We start from the raw sequence: 15,621 nt of genomic DNA, 5'->3' as shown, positions 1-15,621 counted from the left end.
AGATTATCTGACTGAATGAAAATGTTTATCCCAATTACTGGACACCGCTCAGTGTACGCGTGTCTATTGTCTTGTAAACCAGAGGCTGCTTTTGCATCTGATAACACCGTGGTGATCGTTTTTTCTCTACAAAGAGAAAGCATTCGGCTGATTTCTGTAATTGTTAATTGACAGACTATGAAACCGCAGCTTTACGACATCACTTTGCAGGGCAGACGTTATACTTTAGTTTGTCGGCACAGTTCCTTTAGCGTTGGACGGTTAGGAAAATCATGTTGACATCCTACGTTCTCGGCTGTGACCTGATCAGAAGGATGAGGCCCCCTGGATACAGGGCAGTGATGCTTAGTGGCACTAGGACCGGGAGGAGCCATTTACAGCTGTGGCAGCAGCTGCCGGTGTCATTTCTGTCCGGGTCATCATTAGTATCCCTGTCACGGGGGCATATGGCCCTGGAGGCCCCCGAACACCAACCCTCTGCTGTGCTGTAATTTCAACATTAAAACACTGAGGAGGTGGTAAAACGTGTTAAACATTCAGGTTAGACTCACTGTCAACATTATGCAACCAAGTAGGAACGATCATTCAGTGTGAAGATGCAGGCGACTTCCTTTTAGACATGAAATATGGTTACTGACCCTCGACTGACTCGGTCACCCAAAACTATCCGTGTTGTCAAATAATCCCGTCAGAGGAGCCAAGAAGGCTGGCAAGAGCCTGCTGTTTGGGTTACACCACATCCTTCCTGGCTCTCTCTGCTCTCACCCCCTCAGGAGGGTGCATGTAAACACCATGACACATTTGTTATTATCAAATCATTCCACTCTCTGCTCGGCGAACGTGAGTGGAATAAGAAGTGGTAGTCTGACATGACTGTTCCCAGAAAGGAAAAATATTCGGCTCTTGCTCAGTCGCACGTAAAGAAAAGGAGCGTTTTTGCGCGAACAGAGAAGCCTCTGCATGTGCTGCTTCTACCTCAATCAGTATCTCACGTTTTCATATTTTATTTCATTATCACCTTCATTACATCCTATACTGTGTCCCCCTGTCCCCAGTCGTGCGTGTGTCATGTATTATACATGGTTTAAACATGCTCACATTCCCACCTTCCCTCTCATCTTCCAGTGTTCCCCCCCCCCCCCATGTTTCCGGATGCACATTACCGTTGATAATGATCTATGTCCAGTTGTTGTGACTGTGGCCGCTGGGAACGTTGACGTCATTGATAGCGACTCTGAGGCGGTTGGCTGAAGGAAACGATACAGAGCACGTCGCTGGAGGAGCCACCGGTGTCACCTCATGAAAGAGCGCAGGGAGGGGGGGGAATGAGAAGATTTAAGGTCAGGAATAGTGCAGACGCTCAGCTCGATTTTAAGGGAAAAATACAGGACGGGCGAGCGATTTTCGATGCCGATGCAGCGAAGGTGGTTGAGATGGAACAACAGTGCATGGGAGAAGATGGGGAGAGAGGAAGGATTAGAGAAATGGGACGATAAGAGAGAGAGAGGAGGGGGATTAAAGCTTGGAAAAATAGACAGTGCCAGAGGGAAGTGTGAGAGGATCAATTTGGAGACGTTCTGCAAAGAGACACAGTGTTGTCACTGAATGGGCCGTCTCGCTCGGCTCTCCCTCTCGCCTCCCTCGGCTCGTTTTGCACCCACCCACTCCCACGTGTGCCCGGTCGCCCTCCCACACTCCCACCCCCCACCCTCCCCACTAAATGCCATACATGGACCATAGGAATACATTATACCCAGCCAGGCACCAGGTTATTGGTGGGACTGAGAGATGTTTCTGGGCACATGTTGAGTACAACCCCTCTCTCTGCGTGAAAGTCGTGGCCTCCGTCCCTTCAAGGTCGTGTGAATAATTGCGAGAGAGACCAGGTTTTTTTTTTCCGCCCGTCCCCCAAGCAGAGAGCTCTTTCTCTCCCTACTGACCAAGAATGTGTCCGTGATGCAGAGGACATCGTTTCAGCCTTGTGGAGAATAGGATTTGTTCGTGTCTGTGCACCTGAAGGTTAGATGTCCTCATGAAAGACATGACATGGACGTTCTTTGGTCCTTTTCTCACGTGTTTCCACCGCTGACTGATGCATCTGGGTCGGGCTGCCACGGTGTTGTGCCCAAATCAGCTCTTTTTAAGGCTCAGAAATGTCCACAAACACAAGACCGTGTCCCCAATTTATTTTCTTATAGGGATTTTACATCTGAGAAGGATTTTGGGTGATGAACAACGTGCCTTTTATCGTTTTATCCTTAGATTTTTGCATTATTGAATGTATTTCATGGCCTCAAGGCTCAATTTTCAGTCATGCTCATCACCGTGATCACTCAGTTCTCAATTATGGAGCCTGGGATATAAAATGCGGGCAAAGCAGCCATTTATTCTCACAATAACTGAATAGATTTTGACTTGAATGGACGGGTTCAGATTCCTTCCTCTGCTCTGATCTCGGTGCAGCTCCCTCTCTCTGTGTGTTGTTGTTTATTCCACGCTGTTGACTTTTGCTGTTCCGGACCGTGCGGCGGTTCCTCGTGTTAGTGTGTGGCAGGTGCTCTGAGCTGATATGAACTGACTGAGCATCTCCCTGGTTACTGGAGGACTGGCAGGCGGCTTAGGCACAACTAGAGAGGATGATAAACTGTGTCCAGGCTTTTTTTTTTTTTTTTTTCCCTACAAATCTCCCGTCCAGAAGCTCTCAGAGGTTGGGACAGGAGATGAATACACCTCCTCTTGTCTTTTCTCTATGCATTATGTTCTTTCAGATGTGCTCTTCCAGCAGTACATGCAGCTGTGCTCATCTGTTTCTAAGGCTATGAGAAGGCAGGTAATTGAAGTCATAATGGTGAGAGCCTGGATGAGTCACTCAGTTGTCGTGCTGGGTCAATAGGAGCTCATGACTAATCAGCTGAACTGACTTGTCATTTGTGAAAGAGGCTGCATGTTCACATTTCAGTGGTAGAAATGTCTCTGTACCTTCTCAGCTCCTTCTTTCATTGAGTTCCCCTATCACATTTCATCCTCTTTGACTGGCCACAGAGACTGTGCTTTGGTCTTACAAGTGGAAACACTCTTGTCTTCTTTGTCACAGAAATCTTAAGAAATGGACCGAGATAATCCGACCCAAAGCCAGACACAAGAAGACAACCCAAATGGAGCAGCAGAAGCTTCGACAACAGCTCCAGCTCCAGCGTCAGATACAGTAGCTCCAGACCCCGCTGCTCAGCCTGCAGCTCCCTCCAGGCCTCGGCGGCCCCAGAGATGCGCCAAAGTAGAGGGCTCCGTTGACATCACCGAGCCCAGAGCCGAGCCCGCAGATGAACCCGCTCCGGTGGCTAACCAGGAAGACAGCGCCCCTGATGGCATCGCAGCAAGCCGACCCAAACCCTCTCGCTCCACAGCAGGCAAACCCGTAGGAGAGCGCACCGGGCCCAGCGTGAAGGCGGGTCCAAAAGGTCCAGGCCACCACCCGATGAGGGCTGCCTCAGTCCCCGACCCATATGCCAGCAGGCCTGTGCCTTCTCACCTGAACCCTCATGCACAGAGAGCCTTCTCTGTAGCGGGTACAGCTGACACTCAGGCCCAGGCTGTCGAAGACTTCAGGCAAGTTCTCTGATCTGTGTTCATGTCTCAGCACGTCCACATGTTGCCTTCAGTTCCCAGACAGTTGAGAAAGATAGGCCCTGCACATGTAGTGTTTATACACATTGAAAGCCAACACTTGGCGAATAACACTGTGTTCATAATTATTTAAAATAGTAGTACTTCCAGTTTTGTCACAGAGACGTTTAATGTTTTTCTAAATTACATAATATGATCCATTTTGGGACTGAAACGTTTCAAATTGAGACATGTCCTCACTTTAATGACCTGTTAAAGATTTGTGTCTTTCTTTCCCACTGGATGTTCCTTTTATTACTAAAGGGTGTGTCTAACTGCTCTATTGCTCAGTAGTAATGAGTCACCGGAGAGTAAACTGGATTTCTGGAACTGATAAGGTTGCTGAGTAAATGAAAAACTTAGGTCAACAGAAAAAAATAGGAAGAAGATGTTGAACAACAGCACTTGAGTTTTGTTCTCGAGGGAACCTTTCTGTGTGTTGTAGCACAGAAAAACATCGATTTAAGGTTTGAAAACTTGCAAACCAAAATGCACGCAGCCACAGCTGTTCTTTGTGCCGTGCTGCCGCTGTGAGAATAGTCTGTGGGACACTTTAATGATAACACTGCGACCGTAGATAGCTCGGTGCTTTTTATAGAACATTCTCTGAATTTCCTTGGGGAGCCTGGAACAACACCGATGTCGACGCTTGATGGCCCCTAAATGCGCCGTACTCTGTGTACGACTACCTCAATTTGACCAGTAAACAGAGAAGAGTTGTTGTAATTTCACTGACGCTGCAAATACTTCCTTTTAATGTAGCTGTAACATTGACAGTAGGAAGTGCGGATGTGCAGAAATGTATTCCCTCCTTTCTCTGAAGTGCATATCCTGTTTGGGATTGTGCCTATCCAAGTGTATATGCTGGGTGAGAGGCCAGGCCACCAGTCTATTAGACAGCTAACACAGTCAAACACATCCTTATGGTCACATTTATGTGGCTGATTTAATTTTTTTTAATCTAATCAAACTCGCATGTCTTCAGACTGGTCTAGAGTTGTGGTGGCTTTCAGACTCTTGTTAACGGACTTCTTGTTAAAGGAGCTCTATGTCAGTATTCGTTGCAATTTATGTATTTAATGCTTTTTTACTGGCCATATGTGAGCAGATTATAACAAGATGTGAGAAACGAGTTGTTAAATGCTGCTGGACTTTGGATTTATTTGTGAGGGACTCCAGATTTTCCACGACAGTCCGAAGGAAGCGACTTTATGCACGCTCTCCAGTCTTAGTGCCTCTCTCTGAACTGCTAACAGAGCAACAATAGCTAACGTTAATGGAGTCTGCAAACATTAACTAACAACCGCCTTCCAGCACAACACAGAGCTTCTACAGAGCCTCCAGGGTGCCCAGTATATAAAATCACACTGCATTAATAATCCCATAATTAGCAGCATATAAGCTTTGATTACAATTCCTTATACAACCTTTTAAATTATGATGTGAATCTCTGCAAGATATCAGCATCATCAGTTTTGTAATGTCTGTTTTTTCCTTACCTAAAATGTATATATCTTGACTAAAGTTACGCACTCTCCTCTGCATATGAATCAGAATGACTGGATTAATTACATTATGATGATTGTGCACGGCGTCGTAAAGACGTTGAAGTAAGAAACTGAAAGGAAGGACTATGTTAGCACAGACGCATTAGTAAATATTAATACAAGGGTTCCTCTGTCTCACTCAGACTGTGTACTTTGTGACACTCAGGTGTGCAGGACACGGGTGTTTATAAGAGATATGACATAACATCCTTGTCCCACAGAGTGCACATCATCACTTGGAACGTGGGTTCGGCCACGCCACCTGATGACATGACGTCCTTGCTGGGGCTGAACGTGGGCGATGGAAACACAGACATGTACATCATCGGGTGAGTGTTTTGCGGTGCGGTTAGTCATCTGGTTTCTTCCACATAAAAGCTCAAGTGTCCATTTACGTTCACTTGTCCCACATGGACACTGCAGACAACGCGGCTAATGAGCGGCCGCAGTCATGTCTCAGCCCTTATGGCTACGATTTTCTTCCATTTAATAATCCATTATCATCAGCTGCTCTTACATCTCCGTCTGCTGTTGACCCTTGTGTGCTGTTGTGTGTCATTTATCTTCAAGGCTGCAGGAAGTGAACTCTATGATTAACAAAAGGCTGAAAGATGTCCTCTTCACAGACCAGTGGAGCGAGGTCTGCATGGAGAGACTCAGCCCCTTTGGTTATGTGCTGGTCAGTAACGACTTTTATTATCAACACAGATGCACAGTCTGGTTATTAAAATGCTTAGATGAACTGCTTAGATCCGAGCTGTATGCGATCGCTGATGAGATCTCTGCTTCCTGCTGCTGTTTCGGCTCATTTTGTTCCCCTGAGCAACGGATGGGGTGATAATTTATAACATGCGTGTAATGTCAGCGTATCTGCAGTCTTCCGCTGTCTGCCGAGCTCTTAATGCAAAGTCAAGCACTCACTGTCTCTTGGCCTCCCTCTGTGTGCAGTTATGCCTGCATACCTGCCCCTTATTCTACTATTTTCAATGTCATTACTGTATTTTGCACTATTATTGTGTAACGGTTTGCCCTCGTCAAACAACTAATGAGGGTTTGTGAAGCCCACCGGGGCGTGTAATGCGATTTTGGGCTATACAAATAAACCTGACTTGACTATCTTACTACCATACCCAGTGTGGGAAGGTAGTATACTAAGAAAAGGTTTCATGTAATTGAATGGGATGTGGCAAAGGCTTCCTAATAAATATTCCATTGAGGTGTAGGCCTTGAAGGTGCACTCAAACATTTTAGATGTACAAAGCTGATAATATAAACTCTTTTATATTCCATTATTGCCATAAGTAAAAAAAAATATCCTTCAAGGAATTAAGGTCCCTACAAAACAGCTAGAAGCTAGAAAGGTGGCAGGGTCCAGCAAATATAAACAACATAAAACGATATGAATTTGTGTTCTGATTTAAATGTCTAGCCCAAAACTACAAAATGCAACTTTGAATTTTATAAATATTAGGCCTTAAAAGTCATTAAATAGCCTTACATTTGAATTTGTGACGTCTCAATTGCCACAAAAAACGTTTATAAATGTCATTCATCCATCTTTTTTTTGTCAGAATGAGTCAAGCTCTTCTGCCTGGCTAGACTGCTCATGTTAAAAACCATTAAACCTACATTACCTGTTTGCAAAATGTAGATTAACCCAACTATAATAACCATATTCCTGCATAAAACCTACCACATACTGTATATATCAAATACCTTTATACTTACCAGCAATGCTTGAAGGAGAAGATGTCAAAAAATCAGTCTAAAATTAGGATATAAATGTCTTGAAAAGGTCTTAAAAGGCATTAAATGTAAGTGTCTGATACCTGTGGAAACCCTGTCCATACCACACATTAAAAGCTTGGCTTGTTATGCAAAAAAAACATTGAGGATGTGAAAAACGTATATGGAAATCATCTGAAATGTTTACTCTCTGGTGTGTTGGTATTATCTGTGTGAGGGCAGATAGCGTAACTGTGGTTGGTGTTCGTCTGGCTGTATCTCGGCTCTGTTGGCATGGTGAGCCGGAGAGCGTGATCAGCTGTCAAGCTGAAACAGCCAGACAAATGTCTCCCAGGATGCTGCTTTATTTTTGGATCGCGTTGTTGTCAGTGTTGATGGGCCTCTGACAGTGAGACTGATTCCGTCCTCCAGCTATCTCACGGTCTGCTACGTTAGTTTAAACCTTGTTAGAGTCATCTCCATGTGACCTTTTTCTGTACTTCTTGTTGTTGGAGTTTGTCTTGAGTAGAGGGAGATACACGATGCTGTCAGTAGGAGTCTGTCTAGTCATGATACGGTGGACAGACACGAAGTAACAAGACACCTCTGAGACCGTCCGCTCACCAGGACTCATTGTCAGGTTCCAGCTGTAAGTGCTGCGAGCACAAGAAGGCTCCCTCAAATCAGCCCCTCGCTGCAGAAACACGGAGCCAACGAGACATTTCTATCACCACACAGCTGCTGATCGTCACCGTCCGTTCTGTTGGAGTAAGCTACAATTTAAATGCACACATTATCCCTGGCCCTAATCTCTAATTACAACACGGCACTCTCTATTGAATGTGTTGCAGCGTGACTTTTTTCATGATTTATTGGTTTGACCTTTTTTTCTCAAAATTTGTTGACTGAGTATTTTATTTATTACACTATGAAACTGCTAAACATTCATTTTAAATACTGAGAGGTTGTCAAGTTTAATAGTTTTTAACAATAAGATTTGTAGACACCTCGTTTTGCCGAGCTAAGACGAACTTAATTGCCTCGTTAACTCAACATAAATGAAATAAAACTCACCGACACAGTCTTGGTTTTTCTTTCCTGATCACCTCTGGTAGGTTGAAATAAATCCTTGATTCACAGAGTAAGATGTGAAAATACTCCATCTCTACACACCTGCTGCTGATGTCCGTCTCTGTCGCCTCTCTCGTCCCTGCCTGCTGAGTCTTGTCCTCCCTGAAGTCATAGTCTTGGTCAGAGCTACTGTGATCCACGGCTGACTGAGCTGTGAGCTAACGGTAGCTAGCTACAGCCAAGGATAGCGAGTAAAGAGCAGCAGTTGTCAGTTACCTTTGAATCCTAGCCTTTAAAAGACTCACTTGTTAAACACATATGTCAATTAATCAGTCTGACTTTAAGGTCCAGCTAAATCGAGCCAGTGATATCTAATGTAGTTCTGTGAGATGAATAGTGGAGGAGGATGTTGATGTCTCTGCGGTCTGTCAGTATCAGAGACTTGAATGAGTAAGCCTTATTTTGCACTGGACTTCTTCCAGATTCACAAACCGCCCTGCTAACATCACACTTGTTACTCACAGCTCATTTCCTCAGTCGTGCGTGCGTGCGTGTGTGTGTGTGTGTGTGTGCTGTACAAGGTCAAACATACACCGCTGCACACATGCACTCTCTCTCTCTCTCTCTCTCTCTCTCTCTCTCTCTCCGACACACTTGTCTTTGGGATTAAATGTCTTTTCTGCTCTTAGCCAAAATGTAGCATGGCAGCCTTCGGGAGCTCCTCCAATGTTCACTGATGTCGATAAGAAACGCTTTTCAACCACAATACACGCAGGCAAAGCTATATACTCTCAGACTTTACACACACATACACACACTCATTGTCTGCGTCCAACACACACAGACCACAACTAGAGTCGGTCCACTTTACGGTTCAGTGGAATCCATTACGCAACAAAGTTGTTCAAATAGGCAGTTAGTATACAAGCGAGAGGGTCTCGTGTCACGTGGAGATGTGTGCCTCCATTACTGCCCACAAGGCATTTCAGGCGGAGTGTGATCATGCTTCTTCGGCCTGCAGTTGGGGGTTGGGATGTGTGGACCGCTGGAGAGAGGGAGAGAGGAGGGGTGAACATAAATATCTGGTGAGGGGCTTGGCATAACATGCAAATACCTCATCTTGTAAGACTTAACACATGCACATGTCGTATTCCAGCCCCCCTTTTGTATGGCACAAAAATGTGTACACAAATGTCAAAATCTGCATTTCATTATGCATAAGCAGAGGCAAGTGCAATGAAATGATGGTGGAGCAAGGAAGGGTCTGACCATCAAGTGCCTGCAGTGTGGACACGTGTGGTTAGTTGCCACAGCGAGGGCAGACCACGAGCTACGGCCTCCTTAATGTGCAGTGCTCGGTGTAAAGTAATGGGAGAGCTGGGCCACCGGCTCCTGCAGGGCGAAATGGAAATGCGAGGGGATAGAAAGAGGAGGGCAGAGTGAGAGAGTGAAGCGGAGCGGCAGAAATGAACTCTCAGGATTCAGCTCGGAGAATTTGTTTATTGAAATTTTTGTGCATGTTAAACAGATATTTATACAGTTGAACTGAACTTTAAAGCTGCTGTCTTTTCAGAATTATGCAAAGCATAACTGATAACTGTTATCCTATTTTGCCTTTCTGTCCGTCTGTCTGTCTCTCAGGTGACCTCTCAGCGGATGCAGGGCTGTTTATTGCTGGTGTTTGCCAAGTATTTCCATCTGCCCTTCCTCCGCGGAGTCCAGACTGAAACCACCCGCACCGGCCTGGGGGGTTACTGGGTGAGACGACCACTGACACCATTCTGTGATCAGCACTGTGTTACATAAACTTGCCTGTACATAGGAGTTGGAGTGACAAGCTTTAAGATGTCTGTCCCTGCTCTCCACTCCACTCCACTGTCTACACACCTCTGCATGCAGTGCAGGTTGTTTGCTTTATCCAGAACCAGTGAGGATGTGGTGGTTGTTACATCTGCTGAGCATAATCTGGTGCAGATGGCATTTACATGAAAGGCTGGAGCAACTGCACATCAACCATATTATCAGGTCTTATTATTTGTAAGTCAAATGATGTTTCATCCAGGTTTATGAGACTAAAGATGCAGATGTTGTTATCTCACAGCCAGCAGTTATCGATACTTGGACAGCAAAACAAATTAAAAAAGCAACAAGGCTGAACTACAGCCTGTGGGTATTTATGTTTATTAACATGTGTTAGCGCTGAACGATATGCAAAACAAAATCATATTGCAATTATCTTACTGTAGTGGTAATGGTGATTTTTGTATTTTTTCTCATTAGAGCCTGACAGATGCACCATGTTTACACACTGGATCCTGACTGGGATCAATTTAAACTGAATCAGTCATCAGTGAATGATCTCATGTTTTTACTGAAGTTTATGTATTTTAAAGGCTCACTGAGGAACATATAACTGAGGAAGATATTTAACTATTTCACAATAAATGCTACATTTTTACAGCACAGTAAAACAAAGCAGCAGAAATGCAGCAATACAGCAAAAAGCAGAATAAGCAGAATTCTGCAGGTGAGATTCAGAAAAACCCCGAGAAGCTTACAGAAGCAATCTCACCTCAATACACTTTACTGTAATTATTTAGCTGGGATCTATACCTAATAAGCATATTTCCTTCAGTCTGGATGATTTGTAGGCCCGAGCATCTCCGTAGTACCACTGCACCTGCTGTGTTGTGACAGATTTTACCTCTGTCAAAAAAAAAGGAGAAGTAAGATCACAGTGGATGTTGGTCTGTATTGTCAGCTCACTGACGGCGCTAATAAAGTTCTGGAGAAACCTTCCCTGGTTGAACTCTGCACATTCTGCAGATTTTATACTGAGACATCTTTTGTGTTTTAGTGGGTCACAGCAGTCGGGAGGACAGCGGGAAGCAAACCACAGACTCATCCTGTCCCCCCACTGTGCACTTTACTATTAGCATTAAGTATTGATGGCATACTACCCCGGTAAACTTCCTGTTTCTCTCTGTGGCACGGACACACACACCACTCAATACAGTGAAAACGCTGACATACCAGTCACTGAGTATAGGAGCTTTACATCACTGATCCGTTCATTTATTTGATTTTGATTCTCCTTCACAAGTGTGTTCTTACCTTTCTTAAATATAACTTCACTTCCCCTCTGCTTGCCGGTGCTCACAGGGGAATAAAGGTGGTGTCAGCGCTCGCATGTCAGTGTTCGGCCACACCATCTGCTTCCTCAACTGCCACCTGCCGGCTCACATGGAAAACTCAGAGCAGCGCATGGAGGACTTTGAGAGCATCCTGCAGCAGCAGCAGTTTGAGGGCCAGGCTGCCACCGGGGTTCTTGACCACGAGTAAGTCGGCGCACAAACACATGAATACACAGACACACACACAGTTTCATGTGTGCGCTGCAAAAGTACTTGCATACCTGCAACGCTGACATCATGAATTCATGAAATGACTCTTTTTTTTTTGTTCACAGCGTCGTGTTCTGGTTTGGGGATCTCAATTTCCGCATCAATGACCTGGAAATGCAAGTGGTAAAATCAGCCATCGATAACAACAAGTTTCCATTGTTGTGGGAAAAGGATCAGGTACAAATCAAGGCTACCTAATAAACTGTTTAAAGAAAAATAATTTATCTCCCTGTCTTCACCCCTCAGCTCCTCTGTATTCACTACACAGTGGAATATTATTATATAGTACAATCTTAACTTTACATCAGAGTTCTTGTGAAGACGTTTCACACGCTGAAAGGTCGTTAAAATGTCAGGACCTACATGATGAAATTACTTCTTTCTTGTCTGATGGACTATGCACTGTGTATGTATTGCCACTAGAGGGCATTAGAGAAACACACTGTCTCGTTAACAGAGCCATCAGAGCAGAAGTCCCCAGCGAGTGATGTTTGCTAATTGTCTTTGATACAGCTCAACATGGCCAAAGACAGTGAGACGGTGTTGGAGGGTTTCCAAGAGGGGCCGCTGAAATTCCCTCCCACCTACAAATTTGACATTGGAACAAATACATACGACACGAGGTTAGTGGTGCCAGGGGTGCTATTATGAATTCTGGGCCACTGACCAGATATCACAGAGTCTGGCTTGGTAATACTTACACTCTCCTGTCTGAAAGGTCCTCACTAGCCTGGAGGGGGAGCATGAAAGTGCCTCTTGTTTTTTTCCTCATGTCCTGATTTTACCAAGATGGATCTTTTTTTCCTCTCTTCTTCATCCCTCTCTTTTAATGTACCCCATCCAGCGGGAAGAAGCGTAAACCAGCTTGGACCGACCGAATCCTGTGGCGCATGAGAGCCACCGCGCCTGCTGGCACGGCTCTCAGCGCGGGGAAGCGTGGGTCCATGTCAGGGCTGACCAGCGGGGTCAAAGTCACGCAGCACTACTACCGTAGTTACATGGAATACACCGTCAGTGACCACAAACCGGTCTCCTCCATCTTTACCCTGCAGGTGAGACACGTCAGGGTACGCTGTAAATATGATTTCGGGTTTGCAACACAACAAGTTTTATTCAAGCTCCTTCTTCAATCTGACTCTCTCTCCCAGAAGTTGTAGCGACAGACGACCAAATGAAACGAACCGTTACATTAAAGTAGTGTGTACAAAACATACAACATAGGTGTATTTTGTCTTTAAACATTTTAATTTCAGTTTCTGATGATGTGTGCTGTGTACACATTTTGGTTGGTACTTAAAAGGTGCTCAGTTCTTATTATCATTTAAGTTTATCTCACAGTATTTTCGTTCTGTACAAATGTTTCTGTAGTTTCCATACAAGGTGGATGTCGCCCTGGTCACAATCATGGTGGAGGATGAGTGGAACAGTATTGCTGATGCCGTAGCGAGATTCAAAGTGATGCCCAACTTCGCTCGCAGCTCCTGGGACTGGATCGGACTCTACAAGGTAAAAATATAGTCGTACCTCTGCCGGCCAAATAACAAGAACCCATGACAGCAGATCATTAGGACCAGCATAACAAATATATCTGTGCATTATTACCAGTTTCAGTCAAGTACTCTTTGTGATTGTGCTGCCGCCCCTCTAGGTGGGTTTCAAGCACCATAAGGACTATGTGGGATACGTGTGGGCCAAGCAAGAGGAGGCTGATTTTCATCGACAAGAACATCAGGTAATCCGGATGCGTGCTGAATTTTCTCAAGTGCTCATTTTCTTTCACATTTAATAGACGTCTGAGTAACTGTTTTCCAGGTAACCTTTACCGAGGAGGAATTGCCCAAAGGCTCAGGGGACTTTATCTTGGGTTACTATAGCAACAACATGAGCACCATTGTGGGTGTAACAGAGCCATTTCAGGTAATCATAACTCCGACGTTGCCCCTTTTGAGGTTAAATCAATCAAATGCATTTCCTCTTAGAGGTAATTCACATCTGTTGTACACTTTCACTGCTGCTCTTCTCTACATCTGTATCTTTACTTAACCTCGACTGACATTTTGCTTCTCTTGCTCCATATTCTACCTCCTCCATCCCACTCTTATCCTCTTGTTCATCTATCTTCAGATCCAGCTTCCCACTTCAGGTCTTGACCACAGTTCTTCAGACAGCTCTGACTTCAGCTCAGAAGATGACAGCACCGTTGTCCTCATGAAGACGAGGTCCCGCAGCCCCAGTCCGCGCAGGAGCAAGCACCGCAGGCATCGCAGCGGCAGCCACAGCCGCTCCGGCAGCCCCGCACAGGCCAAAATGAAAGGGCTCAAGGTCACCGACGACTCTCCATCCAGCACCACGTCGAAAGCTGAGAGCGAGTCCGCAGGACGCCCAGCAGAGGGCAGCAGCAGCCAGCTGTCTGTTCCAGGGCAGAAAGGGAAAGACACGGGGGATTCAGGGCTGTGATGCACAGCCGAGTCCTGCTGCTGTCACAGGTCACATTGCCAACTGTTGTGTCTTTTATTAAATACATCCACTTCACTGTATCTTTTCTGTGAGGAAAATATACAGTTTTTGGCACCATTCTTTTCAGGAACAGCCATCTGGTTTGCCCAGAAGGCTTACTTTGCCTTGTTTTATTAAACTGTGCACATTGTATGTTTTTTTTTTTTTATTTGTAAACCTTTCACTCGGTCCTGTGTTTCTTCTATCTTTGTCCGTTCTCAGGTGTGGACAGAACAGGGAGCTGACACCTTGCATTAGGAAATACTCAAGGATTTATGGTCATGTAGAGTAAAAGAGTGGTTACTTAATACTTTTTAGAAACCATCCTGCCTATTTTCTGACAGTGGTTTGAAACTCTGCACTGATGTACCTCCTAGTCACGTCAGCAGACTGCATACGAGCGTCAGACAACGCTTTTGAGATAAGAAGTATGACGCAGACGTTGCTCACAAATCACTAGTTTGCTTTAGTTGTGGAACTTGCATCTATCATGAGACAGATCTGCTCACACCTAAAGCCTTTAGGTCTCTATGGTCCTCTAGGCTAGAGTGAAAAAAATGCATTTTATTCTGAAACATCCCATGAAAGCATCACCAGCCTGGTCGACGCTCACTTGCATTATAAGTTTCTGTAATTCTGCAAATGGAGATAGCCATGCATTTTGACTTGGCAGTATGGTCCCACTCTTATGCATATTCCCTGCTTTGGAAGTTCAGTGTGAATTACACAGCAACATGATACTTAACATGCAGGTAGCATTTCAAATGTGCCACCAATGGGATTTAAAGTCCCTCCAGGGCGCATTAAAAACGGAGCAGAACCAAAGTAGGGGGAGACTGGGGTTCGGGGCGCTCGGCCACTAGCTACTTCAGCAGCACATGTCAGCGTAGAGAGTGAATGTGAGTGTAAAAAAGGCCTTTAAATAGACTGCCAAATCAGTGCAGTGGGATGAGATGGGCGTGCGAGGCTAGTTGTCAGCTGACACTGCAGAGCTGTCTGGCCAGAACGAGTTCTTTAATTGTTGGCCTCTAACTCTGTTGGTCCGACTACATTGGTAACAGCTACGGTGTATCTGACCCAGGAGACGTGCAGTATGTTGCTTTGACACACATGCATTTGTCTGAGTTAATGGGCCTTCTCTAACTTTTCACAGCGGCAAAGTTACTTTTTGAAAAAAATTACCCACAAATAACAACAATCGCATATTTGTTTTTATTCCATTCTTAATACTACTTCAGTTTTCGACTTTCTTGCATGATGTTTTCAACATGGAGTCTTAGTAAAAAAAAATCAGACTGATAATCATCTCTGACAAATGTGAGCAGGCACTCTACTATGTAGAGCTACCACAGGGCTTTGCATTATACTGTAGGCAGTATCATACAAAGCTGACATGTTCCACTGTTGTGAAATATCATAATGCAAACGTGATATTTCAAATAAATTAAATGTTCCGTTCTCATTTTTTCAGTTCACCACTCCGCTGTTTGTTTTCGTGTTTTCTCTTGCTCAGATCCCCCCTTACTGATCCTGGTGATTAGCTGACAGTGACAGTAGTCACAATAGTCGTGTTGCATTGTTGCCGTGTGAACTCTGATGCACCATCTTAGACTCTTTGTACTTTTGGGCTGTTAGCGGTAGGACGGTGTACACTGTTGTAGCTGTAACCTCAGTGTGTATGTCTGTAATCACTTTTTGTGCGTATGTGTTTTTAT

The 15,621-nt window shown here is 44.8% G+C and overlaps 1 protein-coding gene across 1 annotated transcript; it reads left to right on the top strand.

Moving 5' to 3' along the window:
• Positions 1–3,098: 3,098 nt before the first annotated feature.
• On the top strand, positions 3,099–15,614 carry LOC311254174 (inositol polyphosphate 5-phosphatase K-like). The gene is made up of 12 exons (XM_084384571.1): positions 3,099–3,606; positions 5,432–5,539; positions 5,781–5,889; positions 9,648–9,764; positions 11,169–11,344; positions 11,476–11,587; positions 11,924–12,033; positions 12,255–12,462; positions 12,779–12,916; positions 13,059–13,142; positions 13,223–13,327; positions 13,535–15,614. Exons 1-12 carry the CDS (start codon positions 3,107–3,109, stop codon positions 13,865–13,867), a joined length of 2,100 nt encoding a protein of 699 aa, XP_084240697.1. The 5' UTR covers positions 3,099–3,106; the 3' UTR covers positions 13,868–15,614.
• The last annotated feature ends 7 nt before the right edge of the window (positions 15,615–15,621 follow it).

Source organism: Pagrus pagrus (assembly GCF_965226575.1).
Source record: "Pagrus pagrus genome assembly, contig: HAP1_SCAFFOLD_524, whole genome shotgun sequence".
NCBI lineage: Eukaryota > Metazoa > Chordata > Actinopteri > Spariformes > Sparidae > Pagrus > Pagrus pagrus.
The sequence above is the reverse complement of the archived record's forward strand: the minus strand, read 5'-3'. Positions and strand labels throughout refer to the sequence as shown.

What these genes read in the sequence shown, in the direction of transcription:
- LOC311254174 (XM_084384571.1), top strand. Translation starts at nt 3,107, where the DNA reads ATGGACCGAGATAATCCGACCCAAAGCCAGACACAAGAAGACAACCCA. An exon ending in ACCGGGGTTCTTGACCACGA is followed by an intron (nt 11,345 to 11,475) that starts GTAAGTCGGCGC and finishes TTTTGTTCACAG; the next exon opens with CGTCGTGTTCTGGTTTGGGG. An exon ending in CCTCCATCTTTACCCTGCAG is followed by an intron (nt 12,463 to 12,778) that starts GTGAGACACGTC and finishes ATGTTTCTGTAG; the next exon opens with TTTCCATACAAGGTGGATGT.